Source organism: Sminthopsis crassicaudata, chromosome 2, assembly GCF_048593235.1.
Source record: "Sminthopsis crassicaudata isolate SCR6 chromosome 2, ASM4859323v1, whole genome shotgun sequence".
NCBI lineage: Eukaryota > Metazoa > Chordata > Mammalia > Dasyuromorphia > Dasyuridae > Sminthopsis > Sminthopsis crassicaudata.
Window position 1 is genome coordinate 489,293,170 of NC_133618.1, and position 19,276 is coordinate 489,312,445.

A 19,276-nucleotide genomic window follows, 5' to 3' on the forward strand; every position below is an offset into this window, starting at 1 on the left:
AGTTATATGGAATTGTTATTGCTGGAAATGTAGCTGTTAAACACCTTTTAAAGACTGGGTGAGAGACAGTGTGACATAGTATATAGAAATCTGGCCCTCAGAATCAGGAAGGCCCAGATTCAAATCTTAGGTCTTTGATGTGTACTAGGTTTTTGGTTCTGGAAAAGCAATTTAATTTCTCAATGCCTTGGACCATTTTCTAAGACTTTAAGTTCCATAGTAGAGATTGATCTGCATTTTTTGAGGGGATTACATTGATCCAATTCAAAGGTGGGGAGAGGGGAGGAAGACTAGATAGAGTAATTAAGGAAGATTGGATAGAGTAATAAATTGTGAATGTTTTCAAAGTATTTTAGGTTTTTTTTTTGGGGGGGGGTGTATGTGTGTGTGTGTGTGTGTGTGTGTTTAATACAATATAGACTACATCCTTTTCCTTGGTTTTGTCTATACTAAGTTTATACTTTTTTTTCCCCAAATATAAGCAGCCATTAAGGAAGAGAGGGAAAATAAGCTGATGATGTTGAGATAGAACTGAGCAGTGTAGCATTCAGAATTTAACTAAAAGATAAATTGAGGCAGTTTTCCATTCTGCCTGTCAATAAATGGGTAAGTGGCTTGGTTCTATTTATGCCAAAGACCTGAGGAAAAGGACAATTTCTCATTTATGGGTTTTGGAGAATGCAGAATAACTAAGATTACAGGAGAGATGGCATCACCTGATTGATTATAACATGATTGGTTAGAGAGCTGAGGTGCAAGGAAAAACATGATTGGCTTAAAGTTTGGTAGTGAAGGCTATCAGTAACATCCTCTTTCCCTTCCTTCTTTCCTGAGACTAAGACATGCACCTACTAGGAGATAGTGGCTGAGACTTTTGGATGACAAACCAATTCTTTAAGGGGTAGCTTGGTGATGTCAAGATATTAGTCCTGATTCCCTTGTGTTCATCCCCCAAAGTCAGCTAAATTCCTTGAGGCAAGAATAGATTGGTGATTTTCAGGAGAGCTGGATTTCTAAACTTAATGCATTACATAGGTCAGCTGAATTCTGAAGTAAATTTAGAGACAAAGAACCAAGACTTAAGCAGATGCAGGACAAAAGCAATAATTTGTAAATGAAATCAATAAGAAAATGACATACAGTCAATTCAGTCTTCTCAGCCACATACACTTATCAAAGGAGAATCTAAGAGTTGATCTATTGTGGGCTGTATTTCCTCAAATTCATGTTGCTTCAAGACAAATTTTGTAGTCATTTTTATTGATGCAAAAAGTTGCAATAGCTTCATTAGATGGTGAGCTTCTTGAGGGCAATAAGATTGTCTTTTGCCTCTTTTTTTATTCCTAGTCCTTAACATATGGTGCCTATGTTTATTGATTCTGACAATAAATAGGAGCCATTTTTATTGTTGTTGTTGATTATCCAGAAAAGTGATCTATGGTGCTAGTACAAGAAATAATTTCTTGCATATGAGGAGTACCAGGCTTTCTTTTTTTCCAATAAAAAATTTTATATCTAAAGTAACACTTTCTGGCCTGGAGAGACTTACATGAACTGATGTTGAGTGAAATGAGCAGGATGAGGAGATCATTATATACTTCAACAACAACACTATATGATGATCAATTCTGATGGATGTGGCCATCTTCAACAATGAGATGAACCAAATCAATTCCAATAGAGCAGTAATGAATTGAACCAGTTACACCCAGCAAATGAACTCAGTGAAACGAGTGTGAACCACTACATAGAATTCCCAATCTCTCTATTTTTGTCTGCCTGCATTTTTGATTTCCTTCACAGGCTAATTGTACACTCTTTCAAAGTCTGATTCTTTTTGTGCAGCAAAATAACTGTATGGACATGTATACATATATTGTATTTAACATATACTTTAACATTTAATGTATATCGTTCTACCTGCCATCTAGGGAGGGGATGGGGTGAAGGAGGTGAAAAGTTGGAACAAAAGGTTTTGCAACTGTCAATGCTGAAAAATTACCATGCATATATCTTGTAAATAAAAAGCTATAATAAATAAATAAATAAAGTAACATTTTCTGACATGGTGCTTTTTTGAGTTGATTGAGTAATTGAACTCTTGCTATTACACATCCTACTTTGAACTTGATATTAATATTATGCTGTCAGTTTTTACATAAAGTAGTCCTAGGCTTGAATTACATTCTTCTGATACTTGGTGATTTATTGTACTGACTGGTCCATTGCCTAAAAATTGAGAGGGGAAAGAAAGCTTTGAGTTGGGGAAAAATAGAGAAGAATGCTTTGGGCAGAGGCGAAAGCTATCTTTCAGTAATAGAGAAAGTTACAAACTGTCTCAGAAATTGAAAATATTTATATTCTGAAAAGGAATCCAATGGGAGAGAAAAGTTAGAATATTTGTGAAGAAAGCTTCTTTAAAGAATTAAATGTCAACTTATAACATAATTTTGTTCTTCTTGAGGACTAAACTTACAATTTGCTTTCATTCTACAGTTGGTGGTATATAGTAATAAATAGCTTATTATTGACAAATATTTTTGTAATTTTGTAAATTTCATTTGTTCAATTCTGGATTAAGTTGTTTTGTTTTCTTTTTATTCTTTTAGATGATCTTAATATAACCCATCAACATTGTGTTTTGGCTGGTTTGCAACCTCGATTCAGTTCTACCCACAGAGTGGCAGAGGTAAGTAATAAAGAAAATCTGCTGTGAATTTGTATGCATTAAGTAGTAGTTAAATGATCACTTAAAACACCAGCATCAATAAAGGTCCCATCTTCAATCTGGTCTCTGGGATAAATGGAAGTAATAGTAATAGTATTTGAAAAGAGAATAGCTCTTGTCTTATTTAAACTTTAACCTTAAAAATGCTGAACTACTCTATCTTACCTTGGAATGGGGGTGGTCTAATATCCTGGGACTATATGATTGTAATAAACTGGAGCTCCTAAGGAAAAGTGGCTGTATGGAAGATTCAGTGTGGTAAAGATATCATTTCATCCTTAGTTCAGCAGGCTAAAAGGTAGGAAGTGGCTACAGAAGAGAATGGAGATGTGTTTTTGTACTTGCGCTTCTATGTGTTCTAGCTATATCTGGTTTGGGGATGGTGGCAAATTTATAATTTCCTTAACTTTTCAATTAGGTCTCTGGACATGTGATTGTTAATTTAAAGAGGCAACTTCTGTGTTGGCAAGGAATTTTGCAATTATTTCTAGCTATACTTTTATCCCAGACCTCATTGCTCAATTGTTTGACTTTTAGAGTAGCCAGGGTCCTTGGGATATAGAACATAAATTGAAGGTCAACAGACCAGACTGGCTCTTAAAGGGATTTGGAATGCCAAAGGCCACCTTAATGAATAGTTTTTTTTTTCCTGGACAAAATATTTTTATTGTAGTAATTTTTTACTCTGTTAGTTTAGAAAAGATAGCAAACTTTTGATGTATTATTCTAGCCCTTTGATTAGGTTCTTCTAAGTATCTGATAGGTAATTTTTGCAACCTTCAATGATATGTTTCCTTTTTTTCTATTCAAACTTATTTTATTTGACATAATTTTATAAATTAAGTGCTAATTAACAAAATTGTTAATGATACAATGTTAGAGAAAATATCCAAAAGATTTTGACAGATTGGAACAATGACCCAAAACTAATATAATGAAATCTAATGAGAATAAAATAAAATCCTGCATATGAATTCAAGAAATACAAAATAGTAATAGAATTTTTAATTAATTGGTTATTCTGCTTCTATTAAAGCACCTTAAGACCATATTAATTTTTACAGGTTGTTGGGTCACAATATTTATGGACATTGAGAATACTGTTCATTAAAAACCCCAAGTAAAGACTCATATTCTCAAAAGAAAAATGACAAGCTCCTTGAGAACAAGGGGCAATTAGGTGGTACAGTTGTCAGATTACCAGCTCTGGAGTCAAGAGGACCTGAGTTGAAATCTGGCCTCAGAATTTTTTTTAAATTAATTTTATAATTGTAAAAATTTTTTTTTGACAGTACATATGCATGAGTAATTTTTTTTATAACATTATCCCTTATATTCATTTTTTCAAATTTTCCCCTCCCTCTCTTTACTCCCTCCCCTAAATGACTGGCAATCCCATACATTTTACATGTGTTACAGTGTAACCTAGATATAATATATGTGTGTAAAATCAATTTTCTTGTTGCACATTAAGAATTGGGTTCTGAAGGTATAAGTAACCTGGGTAGAAAGACAGTAGTGCTAACACTTTACATTCAATTCCCAGTGTTCCTTCTCTGGGTGTAGTTGTTTCTGTCCATCATTGATCAACTGGAAGTGAGTTGGATCTTCTTTATGTTGAAGATATCCACTTCCATCAGAATATATCTTCATACAGTATTGTTGTTGAAGTGTATAGTGATCTTCTGGTTCTACTCGTTCAACTCAGCATCAGTTGATGTAAGTCTCTCCAAACCTCTCTGTATTCATCCTGCTGGTCATTTCTTACAGAGCAATAATATTCCATAACCTTCACATACCATAATTTACCCAACCATTCTCCAATTGAAGGACATCCATTCATCTTCCAATTTCTAGCCACTACAAAAAGAGCTGCCACAAACATTTTGGCACACACAGGTCCCTTTCCCCTCCTCAGTATTTATTTGGGATATAAGCCCAATAGCAGTAATGCTGGATCAAAGGGTATGCACAGTTTGATAACTTTTTGGGCATAGTTCCAAATTGCTCTCCAGAATGGCCGGATTCTTTCACAACTCCACCAACAATGCATTAGTGTCCCAGTTTTCCCACATCCCCTCCAACATTCATCATTATTTGTTCCTGTCATCTTAGCCAATCTGACAGGTGTATAGTGGTATCTCAGAGTTGTCTTAATTTGCATTTCTCTGATCAGTAGTGATTTGGAACACTCTTTCATATGAGTGGATATAGTTTCAATTTCATCATCTGAGAATTGTCTGTTCATACCCTTTGACCATTTATCAATTGGAGAATGGTTTGATTTCTTATAAATTAGGGTCAGTTCTCTATATATTTTGGAAATGAGGTCTTTATCAGAACCTTTAAATGTAAAAATATTTTTCCAATTTGTTACTTCCCTTCTAATCTTGTTTGCATTAGTTTTGTTTGTATAGAAACTTTATAGTTTGATGTAATCAAAATTTTCTATTTTGTGATCAATAATGATCTCTAGTTCTCTTGTCATAAATTCCTTCCTCCTCCACAGGTCTGAGAGGTAGACTATCCTCTGTTCCTCTAATCTGTTTATGGTCTCATTCTTTATGCCTAAATCATGGACCCATTTCGATCTTATCTTGGTATATGGTGTTAAGTGTGGATCCATATCTAATTTCTGCCATATTAATTTCCCAACAGGTTTTTTCAAATAATGAATTTTTATCCCAAATGTTGGTATCTTTGGGTTTGTCAAAGACTAGATTGCTATAGTTGTACCCTTTTTTGTCCTTTGTACCTAATCTGTTCCACTGATCGACTGGTCTATTTCTTAGCCAATACCAAATGGTTTTGGTGATTGCTGCTTTATAATATAAATCAGGTACACCTAGACCACCTTCATCTGACTTTTTTTTTCATTAATTCCCTTGAAATTCTCGACCTTTTATTCTTCCATGTGAATTTTGTTGCTATTTTTTCTAGGTCATTAAAATAATTTCTTGGGAGTCTGATTGGTATAGCACTAAATAAATAATTAGTTTGGGGAGTATTGTTATCTTTATTATATTCGCTCAGCCTATCCAGGAGCACTGAATGTCTTTCTAATTATTTAAATCTGACTTTATTTTTGTGGCAAGTATTTTGTAATTTTGCTCATATAATTCCTGACTTTCCTTTGGTAGATGGATTCCCATATATTTTATACTCTCACCATCTTTTTTGAATGGAATTTCTCTTTGTATCTCTTGCTGTTGCATTTTCTTGGTGATGTATAAAAATGCTGAGGATTTATGTGGATTTATTTTGTATCCAGCAACTTTGGTAAAGTTGTGAATTATTTCTAATAACTTTTCATTAGAATCTCTGGGGTTCTCTAAGTATACCATCATATCATCTGCAAAGAATGACAGTTTGATTTCCTCACTACCTACTCTTATTCCTTTAATCTCTTTCTCAACTCTTATTGTCGAGGCTAATATTTCTAATACAATATTGAATAGTAATGGTGATAGTGGGCAACCTTGTTTCACTCCTGATCTTACTGGGAAATGTTCCAGTTTATTTCCATTACATATTATGCTTACTGACGGTCTTAAATATATGCTCTTATTTTAAGGAATAGTTCATTTATTCCTATACTCTCAAATGTTTTTAGTAGGAATGGATTTTGGATTTTATCAAATGCTTTTTCTGAATCTATTGAGATGATCATATGGTTTTTATTATTTTGATTATTAATATGATCAATTATACTAATAGTTTTCCTAATATTTAACCAGCCCTGCATTCCTGGTATAAATCCTACTTGATCATAGTGTATTATCCTGGAGATGATTTTCTGAAGTCTTTTTGCTAATATCTTATTTAAGATTTTCGCATCAATATTCATTAAGGAAATTGGTCTATAGTTTTCTTTCTCAGTTTTCGATCTGCCTGGTTTAGGTATCAGTACTATGTGCCATAAAAGCAGTTTGGTAGGACTCCTTCATTCCCTATTTTTCAAATAGTTTATATAACATTGGGGCTAATTGTTCTTTAAATGTTTGGTAGAATTCACATGTAAATCCATCTGGTCTTGGGGATTTTTTCCTGGGGAGTTGATTAATAACTTGTTCTATTTCTTTTTCTGAAATGGGACTATTTAAGCAATTTATCTCCTCCTCTGTTAATCTAGGAAGCCTATATTTTTGGATGAAGTCATTCATTTCACTTAAGTTATCAAATTTATTGGCATAAAGTTGGGCAAAGTAAGTCATTATTTCTCTAATTTCCTCTTCATTGGTGGAAAGATCCCCCTTTTCATTTGTAAGACTAACAATTTGATTTTCCTCTTTCCTTTTTCTGATCAGATTTACAAAGGTTTATCTATTTTATTGGCTTTTTCATAAAACCAACTCTTGGTTTTATTTATTAATTCAATAGTTTTTTTTTTTTTACTTTCAATATTATCGATGTCTCCTTTTAATTTTAGTATTTCAAGTTTAGTTTTTGGTTGGGGGTTTTTAATTTGGTCTTTTTCTAGCTTTTTAAGTTGCAGGCCCAATTCATTAATCTTCTCTTTCTCTATTTTGTTCAAATAAGCCTCTAAACTTATAAAATTTCCCCTTATTATCACTTTAGCTGCATCCCATAAATTTTGGTATGATGTCTCATCATTGTCATTATCTTGGGTGAAATTATTAATTGTTTCTATAAATTGCTGTTTCATCCAGTTATTTTTAAGATGAGATTATTCAGTTTCCAATTACTTTTTGGTCTATTTACCCCTAACTTCTTATTGAATGTAGTTTTTATTGCATTGTGATCTGAGAAGAAGGCATTTACTATTTCTGCCTTCCTGCATTTAATTTTGAGATCTTTATGGTCAATTTTTGTATAGGTTCCATGAATTGCTGAGAAGAAAGTATACTCCTTTCTATCACCATTCAGTTTTCTCCAAAGGTCTATCATACCTAGTTTTTCTAATGTTCTATTTACCTTTTAATTTCTTTCTTATTTGCTTTGTGGTTTGATTTATCTAATTCTGAGAGTGCAAGGTTGAAATCTCCCACTATTATAGTTTTTCTGTCTATTTCTTCTTGCAACTCTCTTAAATTTTCCTTTAGGAAGTTAGATGCTATACCACTTGGTGCATATATGTTTAGTATTGACATGGCTTCATTGTCTATGCTACCTTTAGCAGGATATAGTTTCCTTCCTTATCTCTTTTAATTAAATCAATTTCTGCTTTTGCTTCATCTGAGATAAGGATGGCAACCCCTACTTTTTTGGCTTTACCTGAAGCATAACAGATTCTGCTCCAACCTTTTACCTTTACTCTGTATGTATCTCCCTGCTTTAAGTGTGTTTCTTGTAAACAACATATTGTAGGATAATGACTTTTGATCCAGTCTGCTATCCGTCTCCGTTTAATGGGAGAGTTCATCTCATTCATATTTACAGTTAAAATTACTAATTCTGTATTTCCTGCCATCATATTATCCCTGATTATGCTTTTTTTATCCCTTGACTCCCCTGTACCCCTTCCCCAATATTTAATTTATAGACCCCACTTGTGATGCACAGCCCTCCCTTTTTAGTATCCCTCCCCCCTCCTTTTAAGTCCCTTCCCCTTTCTTGTACCCTTCCCTTATTCCCCTTTTTCTTTTCCCTTTTCCTCTCCCCCCTTTTAAATGAGGTGAGAGAGAATTCTCTGAAAAACAAATATGTCAATTATTTACTCTTTGAGCCTACTCTGATGAGAGTAAGATTCACACAATGTTTCTCCCCCTTTCTAAATTCCCTCAGATGTGGTAGATTTTCTATGCCTCTTCCTGGGATATAGTTTCCTACTTTTTATCTCTCCTTCACCTTTTTCTGATACTATCCCCTTCCCTTTACTACTTCCCTTTTTAAAAAAAAAATATTATATCAGTAAAATCAAATTATCCATGCAGACTTTCTTTATATCCACAAAAGAGATACAGTTCTCAAGAGTTCTTTTTACCTTTTTCTGCTTCTCTTCAGTCTTGTGGATGTAGATCAAATTTTTTGTTTAAGTCTGTTTTTTTCTTAGAAACAAATGGAATTCTTCTGTTTCATTAAATGACTATCTTCTTCCATGGAAGAACATGCTAAACTAGGCTGGGTAGTTTATTCTTAGTTGCAATCCTTGTTCTTTTGCCTTTTTGAATATCAGGTTCCAGGCCCTTCGATCCTTTAATATGGAGGTAGCCAGATCCTGAGTGACCCTTATTGTGGCACCTTGATATTTGAATTGTTTTTTCCTAGCTGCTTGCAATATTTTTTCCTTAGTTTGGTAGTTCTGCAGCTTAGCTACAATGTTCCGTGGAGTTCTTTTTTTTAGGGTCTTTTTCAGAAGGTGTTCAATGAATTCTTTCAATGCCTATTTTCCCTTCTGTTTCTATTATCTCTGGACAGTTCTCTTTGATGATTCCCTGCAAAATAGAATCTAGGCTCTTTTTTTGATCATAGTTTTTGGGAAGTCCAACGATTCTCAGATTATCTCTCCTAGATCTATTTTCCCAGGTCTATAGATTTTCCCAATAAGTATTTGATGTTATTCTCCAGCTTTTCATTTTTTTTTGTTTGTTTTTTTTTAACTTATTCTTGGTTTCTCAATGAATCATTCATTTCTATTTGTTCAGTCCTGATTTTTAATGAGTTATTTTCTTCATTCACATTTTTTAGTTCTTTTTGTATATGCCCAATTGAGTTTTTAAATGAATTATTTTGTTCTGTTGAATTTGTTTCCATTTCACTAAATTTTTTTTGTGAGTTATTTTCTTTTTCCAATTCAGAAATCCTACTTTCCTGTGATTTTTTAACCTTTTCTAATTCACAGATTTTGTTTCCCTACCCCTCCTGTGAATTCTTTATTTTTTCCAACTCAAATTTCAGGACGTTGTTATTCTCTATCATAGCTTCTCTTTCCTTTCCCCATTTTTCTTCAAACTCTCTTAACTTTTTAATAGTCTCTTCTAGGAGAGAGTTATGTGATGGGGGGAAGGTATCATTCCCCTTTAGGGTGTTATCTGGAGACTGTCTGGTATTAGCTTCCTCGGGGTTGCATATCCGCTCTTTCTCTGTGTAGAAGGTGTCAATAGTTCTCTTCAGCTTCTTACTCATTGTTAAAAATCTGTTGGGGTTTGCCCTTAGGGTAAGAAGTTTATTTATTTATTTACCAGCTTCCTCCCAGACTGAATGGATGCAGACTTCTGTGCCTGAGCTAAGAGAGAGCTCTGGGAGAGAGTTCCCCTCTCCCCTCCCCAGAAATGATTCACCTGAGGCTTAAGGCTGAACAGTGAAAGTGTCACAAACACCAACCAATGCCTCCCCTGGGGCAGTAGATATCAGCAGCTGATATGAAAATCCCCTGCTCTGAAACCGGTAGTGTCTGCCCAGAAACCGCAGTCCCTACTTCAAAGGTTCAGCTTCTCTGGGAATTCCATTGCTGCTAGAATTCCACTGCCTCAGGCTGAGCCTCACACTATGTGAATTAGAGGCTGCCTCGGGCTGTGTTCCCGCTGTTGCTGTTTAGGCTCTCAACTACCCCAAGGAGAAGCCCCAGGCAGCAGAAGGTGGCTACACAGCCTGCCGAGATCTGTTAGGTTATTTCCCGATTGGGGTGGATTTAGGATCTGGCTTTATATTTTAAAGTGGCTTGATTTCTCTTCTGAACTGCTGTTTTATAAGCAGAGAAGAGCTAATAGCCTGTGTCAGATTCCTCTATCTCAGTGGCTTCTCTGATCCCAGAGTTCTCCCCAGCCCAATCAGCACTGTGTGCTAGCACCTAACCCTGTCTGTGCTGGTCTTTTTTCCCCCCATTGGAACTGACCTTTTCTGTTGAAATTCCAGATTCTCTTCAGCTGGTAAGTTGTGCTTCTAATCCTTATGGTTTTTATCAGTCCAGCGTTATTTTTGAGGCTGATTTAACTAATTGGTAATGAGGGAAGAAGGGAACTTACAAATTTGCATGTATCTTCTCCGCCATCTTTGCTCCGCCCCAGTTGTTGAGTTTAAATAATGTTTTTCTATAATGTCTGTAATCCTTAGGCCATCTCTTTGCATTCTATTTCAAGTTCTAATGGTGTCTCTCCTGGATCTATTTTCGATGTCAATTGTTTTTCTATTGAGATATTTTATATTTTCTATTCTTTTTTCCTTTCCTTTTTTTTTTTTTTTTTTTTTTTTTTTTGCGAGGGGGGGGATTTGTTTGATTAATTCTTGATTTCTTATAGAATCAGTAGCTTTCACTGGCCTGATTCTAACTTTTAAGTTGTTATTTTCTTCAGTTAACTTTTGTACTTTTTTTTCCATTTGGCCAGTTGTACATTTTTAAGAAATTGTTTTCTTTAATGGGTTTTAGTGTCTCCTTTTCTATTTGGCCTCTACTTTTGAAGCAGTTTTCCAAGCCACTGACTCTTTTGATAATTCTCTTGTGTCACTTCCACTTTTTTTCCAGTTTTTCTTTTGTTTATATTATATGATTTTTCAACTCCTTATTAAATTCTTCTATGAATTCTTTGGTCTTGAGACCATTTTTCTTTGAGTTTTTTCTATAAGTGTTTTGACACTGTTGTCCTCTTCTGAATTTGTCTTGGCCTTCCCTGTGCTCACAATAACTTTCTATTATCAGATTTTTTTTTGTTTGTTTTTTGTCTTTTCTCTTTCTTTTTTTGAGCTCTGCTCCTAGGGTGGGAGGAGTACAGGCTTTATGTGACAGTTGCTGCAGGTCCTGGATGTTTACCTGGTACTGCACCAGTGTTGCCCTAAGACCCAAAAGAGATCCTCATGTTTGGTGATGTATGGGAAGGGGGGGTAAAGGAGGAGTAGGTTGTGGGGTGGCTGTCATTGCTGAAAGCTGTGGGATCTGGCAGCTTAACTGGTACTGAGCCGGGGTCCTAAGGGTGGTATCTGGGGTATGCTAAGGCCCTGGGGTGTTTCTGCATTTCTCTGGGGCTACACTGAAACTCTTGGAGGCTGGTTGCTGGAGGCTATCTGATTGCCTGAAACTATACTGAAGCATGTAAAAGTCTTTTGTTCTCATTTTCTTTTGAATACTGGGTTATAAATGTATTTTTAAAAATTCTTATTTATATATTCTCTTCTATTGATCAACTTTTCTACTTTTTAATCAAAATACCAATTAGTTTTATGATTATTGCTTTGTAGTATGATTTGAATTCTGAAAACACAATATCCTCTTCTTTCCTATCTTTTTTGTTATTTTCGTTAAAGTTCTAGACCTTTTTATTCCTTTAAATAAATTGTTATTTTCCCTAGTTTTACAAATTACCCCCTGTTAATTTGATTAGCAAAGCACTCATTTAAAAAAATTTTAAGTAACATCATCTTAATTATTTTGGCATGGTTCAATTTGGAAAAATGACTCCTTTGGTGACATGATTCATTATTTCTTTTTAAAGTGTTTTATAATGTATTTATATGACTTGGATATGTCTTGGTAGATTGGGTCCCAAATTTTTTTTTGCATTTTATTATTATTTTGCATTTTATTATTATTTTAATGTCCCTCTTACTTGTATTACTTTATCTTGTATTTTCTTATTATTTTAATGTCCCTCTTACTTGTATTACTTTATCTTGTATTTTCTTATTATTTTAATGTCCCTCTTACTTGTATTACTTTATCTTGTATTTTCTTATTATTTTAATGTCCCTCTTACTTGTATTACTTTATCTTGTATTTTCTTATTGTTCTATAAAATAGTAGGGATTTTTGTAGGGTTTTGGGGTTTGTTTTTTTTTGGTATTCAGCCACTTTACTGAATTTTCCAATTTTTTTTTCAATTTGATTGTTTGCTAATTCCACGAGGCATTCTAAGTGAACCATTATTTCAACCAAAAATGAACTTTTCTTGGCAATTATCAGTGCTTTTTTTTTGTTGTTGTTGTTTTTTAATCTCTTATTGTTATCGTAGCATTTATAGAACTATATCAAACAATAATGTGGAGAAAAGAGCCATCTTTGTTTTATTCTTGCTTTGTATTATATCCTCACTGAAAACAGTGCTTGTACTTTTGGGTATATTTTAAGAACAAAATAATTCCAGCTTTGATTTACATATGTACTTTTTCATATTAAAGTAGTATTTCCTTTATGATAGAATTTAAGGGTTTTTTTTTTTTAATGTAAGTGAATATTATACTTTTCAAAGTCTTTTTGATCCAAGTCTGCATATTTTGATTTAGTTATCTGATTGTGGGGGTTGGGGATTTTAATATGATTAATTATGTTTTTTTCTAATATTGAACCATGACTGGTATAAATCCAAATTTGTTTTCATGAATAATTTTTTCGTTGCCTTTTATTTTCTAGGATTTTATTTTTAAATTTGAATGAAGTTTTATTAGTGAAATTGATCCACAGGTATCTTTCTTTACATACATGCATGCATCCACTTGTGTAGCAGAATATAGTTCCTTTATGGCTCGCTCATTCAGTTTTAAATGTTTGAGATTAAGATCCTTGTTTCATGTTCATTATTTTTTGTATTTTTGTTGGTAATTATCCATTTAAAAATTTTCAAATTTGCTACCATATAATTGTGCCTATTAGGTCCTAAATTTTTTTCTGTATTTTTTGTGATTTTTGCCTTGTTCATTTTTTAAATTTAGGTAATTTGATTATCATTAAAAAAACAAATTAGTTTACTATTCATTGGTTTTGTCAAAGAATTAGATTTAACTTTTATCATTTCCATAGCAATTTTATTTCCCATTTTATTCATTTCTCCTTTAATTTCCAGGGTTTTTTAAAATTTTGAAGTTTTGCTAATTTTTCTTCTTAACATTTTCAGATTGCATATCACATCATCTTTTTAAAAATTGATAATGTATATTTTCAGAGATATAATTTTCCTCTGAGTACTATCTTAGATGCATTCCATATACTTTTCGTTTGTTGTCTCAATGTTATTATTCTTTTCCACTTAATTATTAGTTGTTTCTATGATTTGTTCTTTGACTCTATTATTTTTCAGAATATACATTTTTCAGTCTTTTTCTAGACATTTGTGTCTTTTGTTCTCATCATAGAAATCCTGAATTAACACTTTTTAAATATTTTATTTTATTAAAGTTTTTTATTTACAAAATATATGCATGGGTAATTTTTCAACATTGACCCTTGCAAAATTTTCTGTTCCAAATTTTCCCCTCCTATAGTCCAATACATGTTAAATATGTTAAGATATATATCAAATCCAATATATGTATGCATATTTATACAGTTATCTTGCTGCACAAGAAAAATTGGATCAAGAAGGGAAAAAAACCTGAGAAAGAAAACAAAATGCAAGCAAACATCAAAAGAAAGAGTGAAAATGCTATATTGGGGTTCACACTCAGTTCCCATAGTCCTCTTTCTGAATGTATATGCCTCTCTTCATCACTGAACAATTGGAACTGAATTACTACTAATGCTATGTTATGTCCTCCAATATTTATTCACTATTACTGCTTTAACAAAGCAAAACATGCTGGAAAGTATGTACATTCTTTAATAGTCCCATTCCTGAAATAAACATCAGCATTAAATTCTCCAAAAGTTAGTTTAGTTATTTTTTACAATTTCTTTTTTGTTTACCTTACTATTAGATATTTTTCAGTTCCAGGAGAGAAAAATATTATAATTCCTTCAATTATTTTGGTACTAACTGTGCCTTTTGAACTTCAATTAATCTTCTATGAAGGAATTCAGTGTCTGTGACATTTTGGCATGAATCTGTTTTGATTTCACAGAGATTCTGGTCTATGGTACCTTTAACATTAATGTAGTTTTCTTATTTATAGCGCTTGACATTGTGAATTTTACTTTTTCTTTGTCTTGATGACTTGACTGTGACTTCTAGTTTATCACAATAACCTGATCATGATCATTTTTGTTTCAGCCTCTCATTTTCATACTTTTTGTTTATTGTTTTCCTTATTGTATGCTACTAATTGTTGGGTTTTCTTTTCTTATTCTGATACTTTAATTTTATTGGATTGTTAAATTATATCATTATACTATTATAATAAGTATATATATATATATGTATATATATATATATATAGTATAATTTACAATTATAATTATTAGGGCTATGTTCTCTTTTTCTATCATATTAAGTTTTGAAGTTAATAATTAATTATAATAATTTTTGACCTTTTAAATGTTGGTATATTTTTCTTGTAATTTATTTTGCTTGTGTTGCTTCCATGTTTGTTATCAAGATAGTAGGAGACATTCTAATTTCCAAAGCTAAGTCCCAGCAAGAAATTGTCCCCTGAGCTTTGCATGCACAGTCTTTTTAGCTTACCTTGTGGATAATCTTAGCCAGAACTAAATCCCAGAAATGTTTCTGATTATGAACACCTGCCTATTGTGCCACCATACAATAATGTGTCACATTATTACTGTTACCCTTCATTGTCAGGCATACAACTCATTGTGCAGCCACTGGTGTAAGTATTGAGATCTTCCCATTCTAAAGCAGGTCCCCCCCACTAGGAGTAAAGCTCAGCACATGTATCCTTGCTGGCAAGCTGTTTCCCTCACTTTGAAATTAAACTTCTTTTCGATTCTTGACTCTTCTAGACTGCTTTGTTCAACTCTGGCCACTTACATATTGGAGACTGGTTTCTTCTGGTTAAATCTGTCTGTTGCCACAGACTCTCTTCTCCCCAATCATTACTTGTCACATCCCAAATTCCTTGAATTTGTTTATTTTATTAATTTTGTTCATTTATTTGTCTATTTATTTCTTCTTTTTTGATTATTTTCCCTGCCCAGTTCAGCATGTAGTTCAAAATCTTTTCTCCATTTCTCATTTTATGTAATATTATATATTTAAACCTTTTCTCCAGATGTTATTTCTCTACTCTTCTTATCCTGAATAGTTCATGGACAATAGTCATTCTTGTTCTATTCTATATATTTCCTGTGGTTTCCTTCTAAAGATCGAACTTTTGAAATTGAAACAAGCAAAAATTGAACTCTTTTTTTCAGTTCCATTTCTTTGTTATTTTATATATAAGTCTTACCAAATCCTCTATATTTTCTGCTGTGTCTTATTCTAAGAAATAATTTATGGATTTTATCGCCTAATCCAACTCCAAGCATTCTTAGCATAATTGTGTTGTTCTCCTGTTAGTGTGCTTTTGTGACTATATTCTACCCTATTACTTAGAACTTACTTGTCTCCTCGTCTGTCATAGAGTACAGTACTAAGAGATTTTGTTAAGAAGATTATTAAATTCATTATAAAGTCAATCTCTTATTCCAGATATAAAAATCCTCCCCCCCCCATCATGATAATATCCCTTAATATTCACTTTTCCTTTTTCTTCCTTGGATAAGGTGATTCTTCTGTTCTTCCCATTCCACTACAATCCGTTCTCTTTATGTTTTTATCTTATGCTTTCATAATTTCTTCTCTCCAATTTTGTTGATAAGCTGAAAAAATTGCTAATTCTTCTCTACTCACCTGTGGATTTGGTGGGTATATATCTCCAGTTTATTTTATTTCTCACCTTTTCTTATTTGGTTCTTGGTTTGGTGTTTGTTTTTTTGTTTTGTTTTGTTTGTTTGTTTTTAAATATGTTATCTTTCCTCCCCAACTTTTAAATGACTCATTAATGGTGGAGGGAGGTGTCACAGGGATTTAGGTAAAGGAGTATTAATTCAGCTCTTGCTCATTTCCCTTTTCCTGATTTTTAAAAAAGTTTTTCTTAAATCCATAGCCCTTTAAAAATTATCCCTTGATGATTCATCTTTTTTTTTTTTTTAGCTTTCAGTTTAGCTTATTTTTTGGGGGGGGAAGTCTAGAAATAATGAACCAATTTATTGTTTTCTCAACTTTACTTAACTATCTTGTTTGTTTCTCTTTTTTTAGAGATGGGGCATGGGGAACATCCAGGAATGCCTCAAAGATTTCTCTTTGGTTGAGGATTCATCTTTTCCATTTAGCATTAAAATCAGCTTTTTAAGACACATTATTGTGTCAGTCTGAATGCCTTTGCTTTTTGGAATATTCTGTTCTATTATTTTTTTTCCAATTTCTTGTGACTAAGTAAATTCTGAGTTATTCAAATTGATTTTCCTTCATATTTGGAGGTCTTTCTCCTGGATTTTCACAAAAATTTGTTGTTAATAAAATTAACTGTCATATGTAGTTTTAAGAATGGAGTCTCCTTCATCTACACTGATATTTGGATTAGATCAAAAGGGCTTTGTTATGTAAAAAAGTTTTAGCCACTTTTAAAAAAAATTTCTTGCAATATATCATTTAGATTTTTTTAAAAATTGTTCTAACTAGATTGTATAGCCCTTAAATTCTTTTCACATCCTGTCTTAAAGATCCTTTTGTTTTTTTAAATATAATTTAGATGTTCTTTTAATGTTGGTGCCTTTTGCTTTTCTTCTCCTTTTTTTTCCATTTCTGCATTTTTAAGTTTCAGATCTGTCATTTTCTCTTTCAAAACCTTTGTGCTTTGGAAATAATCATAATGTTGTTCAAGTTCTGTAATGTCTTGCTTTTTAAAAACTTTGCTTTGAGATCTTTGATTTCTGACCCTAAACTCTGCTTCATTTAGCCTAATAATTTTATTTGCTGTTATTGTTGATTTTTTTTTTGCTTTTGTCTTGTGATTCTGAGTTATTTTCTATAATTCTCATTTTGATCAAGAATTTTGGATTATTTTCCTTCATGGTATGCATATTTATTGTGCTCTGGCCTTTCTTTGACATTTTACTCAAATTCCCTGTCTTCATGAATGTTTCTATCCCTTTATCTGCTTGTGAGATAGGTTTTTAATCAGACCTTATCCCTTGGCCTTTTGGTATTTCAGCCCTACTCTTGTACACTCAGGCATTTATGTCTTATTTCCATTCTTCTCAATCTTTGTCTCCTTTCCCTTCCACAAATGTACAGACCATAACATCCTTATTTCTCCCTTGCCCTAGGTATCATCAGCCTTCTTTCCCTCTACTTAGCTCTGTATTGTCCTTGTCTTTCATCTCTATCGGCTCTACTTTCTATTTACTTGGCTTTTCTGTGCAGAGTCAGTATCTTCTATATCTTGTGAGAGAGTTTCAGGCTGAGTCACTCTTATGGGGAGACCAAGCCCAGACCACCAAAGCTGTGCCCTGAAGCAAATAAATGCCGAGTTCTGAGGGATTTGGGGTGCCTCTTCTCTATTGCTTTTGACACAAGGCCCCATTGTTAGCCCCCGTTTCAGTTTAAATACTTTACATTTTTTATCTTACACAAAGGGATATATACTTTGAGCATATGGCAAAAGTGAAGTTCAGAATTTGTTCCTCTTCTCCCATACTCCCTAGCACCTTGAGGATTTTATCTCAGCTCAGTTCCTACATTTTTAGCTCAACCATATTTATACCTAAATGCAGCACCCTATTTTATGAAACTTTGTGTCTGATACTACTGGGCTGAAACACCAATGCTGGACTAGCCAGCTGAAAAAACCAAATTCTGAAAAACCCAAAAGCTTTCTCTCTTGATCTTTCAAAACTCAGCAATATGGGAGGCCCCCATCCCTTCACCTAGAATAGAAAAGAACAACTTCATTAGCCAAGGAATCTGGGCCATGTGGCTTTAGTAGAGAGATGTAAGTGTCTTTTCCTATTGCAGAATTAGTTCACACTGGGCATTGTGAGTGCAGGAATATGGACAAATACAGAGCATCTTAAAGGAATAAAGTGAAACTAGCAAACCTTTTGGAATGTCTTTACCGCGGTCCAAAAGTTTTCTCTTTTCTCCCACTTGGCTGACCAGGATCATTTTTCCTATCTCCACCTATCTCAATATCCCTCCAAGGCACATTATCATGGCTTTTCTAGAAGCAGACTCCCTAGGCTGTCTGCATGGGGAGATGCCTTTAGAGATCCCCTGAGTGTATAGCAAACCTCATGAGTGTTTAATGATGATAATGGTTTTTTCACCCTGTGTGGTATTTCTGTCCTCTTATATTGTAAATTAATTTTTACTTAGTCTGAATGTGGCACAAGGTTCCTTTTTATGAGGTTTTTCAGGTTGTCAACTTTGGAGGAAAACAACTATTCCATTTGATTATTTGGTCCCCCTCTTTCTTTTAAGGTCCGCAAATTAGGCCACTAAGTTTTCAGGCATGTGCTTTTTTATATTCTTCATCAAAGGTCATTTTTCTCTCACCTAAATCCCATCATTTCTTAAATTAAAGTATATTTCAGAAAGCCAGTGTTCCTTCAGCTTTTGACTTTCTTCTGAAAACTACTGTAGAATGTAACAGGGACTGGCTGCTCTTCTGTTTTTGTCCTTAGGGAATGATTTTACTTTCATTCACTCCATTCACTCACCATTTATACTTAACTATTAATGACCCAAGAAAACTGGCTGTTTTTCCTTCCTGTTTCTTTGCTGATGAATTTCTGTTGGAAACTTTAAACTTTTGGCCTATTTTAGTTTGGTCCATTTGGTTTAGATATATTTGTAAGGGTGGAGGTCATATGGTTGCTGATTGCCCCATACCATTTGAAAATAGTTACTCTCAGAACTAAGTGAGTAAAGAACACTTTTCCAAATT

The 19,276-nt window shown here is 33.4% G+C and overlaps 1 protein-coding gene across 16 annotated transcripts in view; it reads left to right on the forward strand.

Moving 5' to 3' along the window:
- The window catches only part of FTO (FTO alpha-ketoglutarate dependent dioxygenase), a 458,508-nt gene that overhangs the window by 187,436 nt on the left and 251,796 nt on the right, over positions 1–19,276 (forward strand). For all 16 annotated transcript variants that reach the window (XR_012486835.1, XR_012486832.1, XR_012486834.1 and 13 more), the window contains one exon: positions 2,610–2,689. Coding sequence is in view for 11 of the 16 variants with exons in the window: in XM_074293425.1 (XP_074149526.1) it covers positions 2,610–2,689 (80 nt within the window). In the remaining 5 variants the exon portion in view is untranslated. The remainder of the gene's footprint in view (positions 1–2,609; positions 2,690–19,276) is intronic.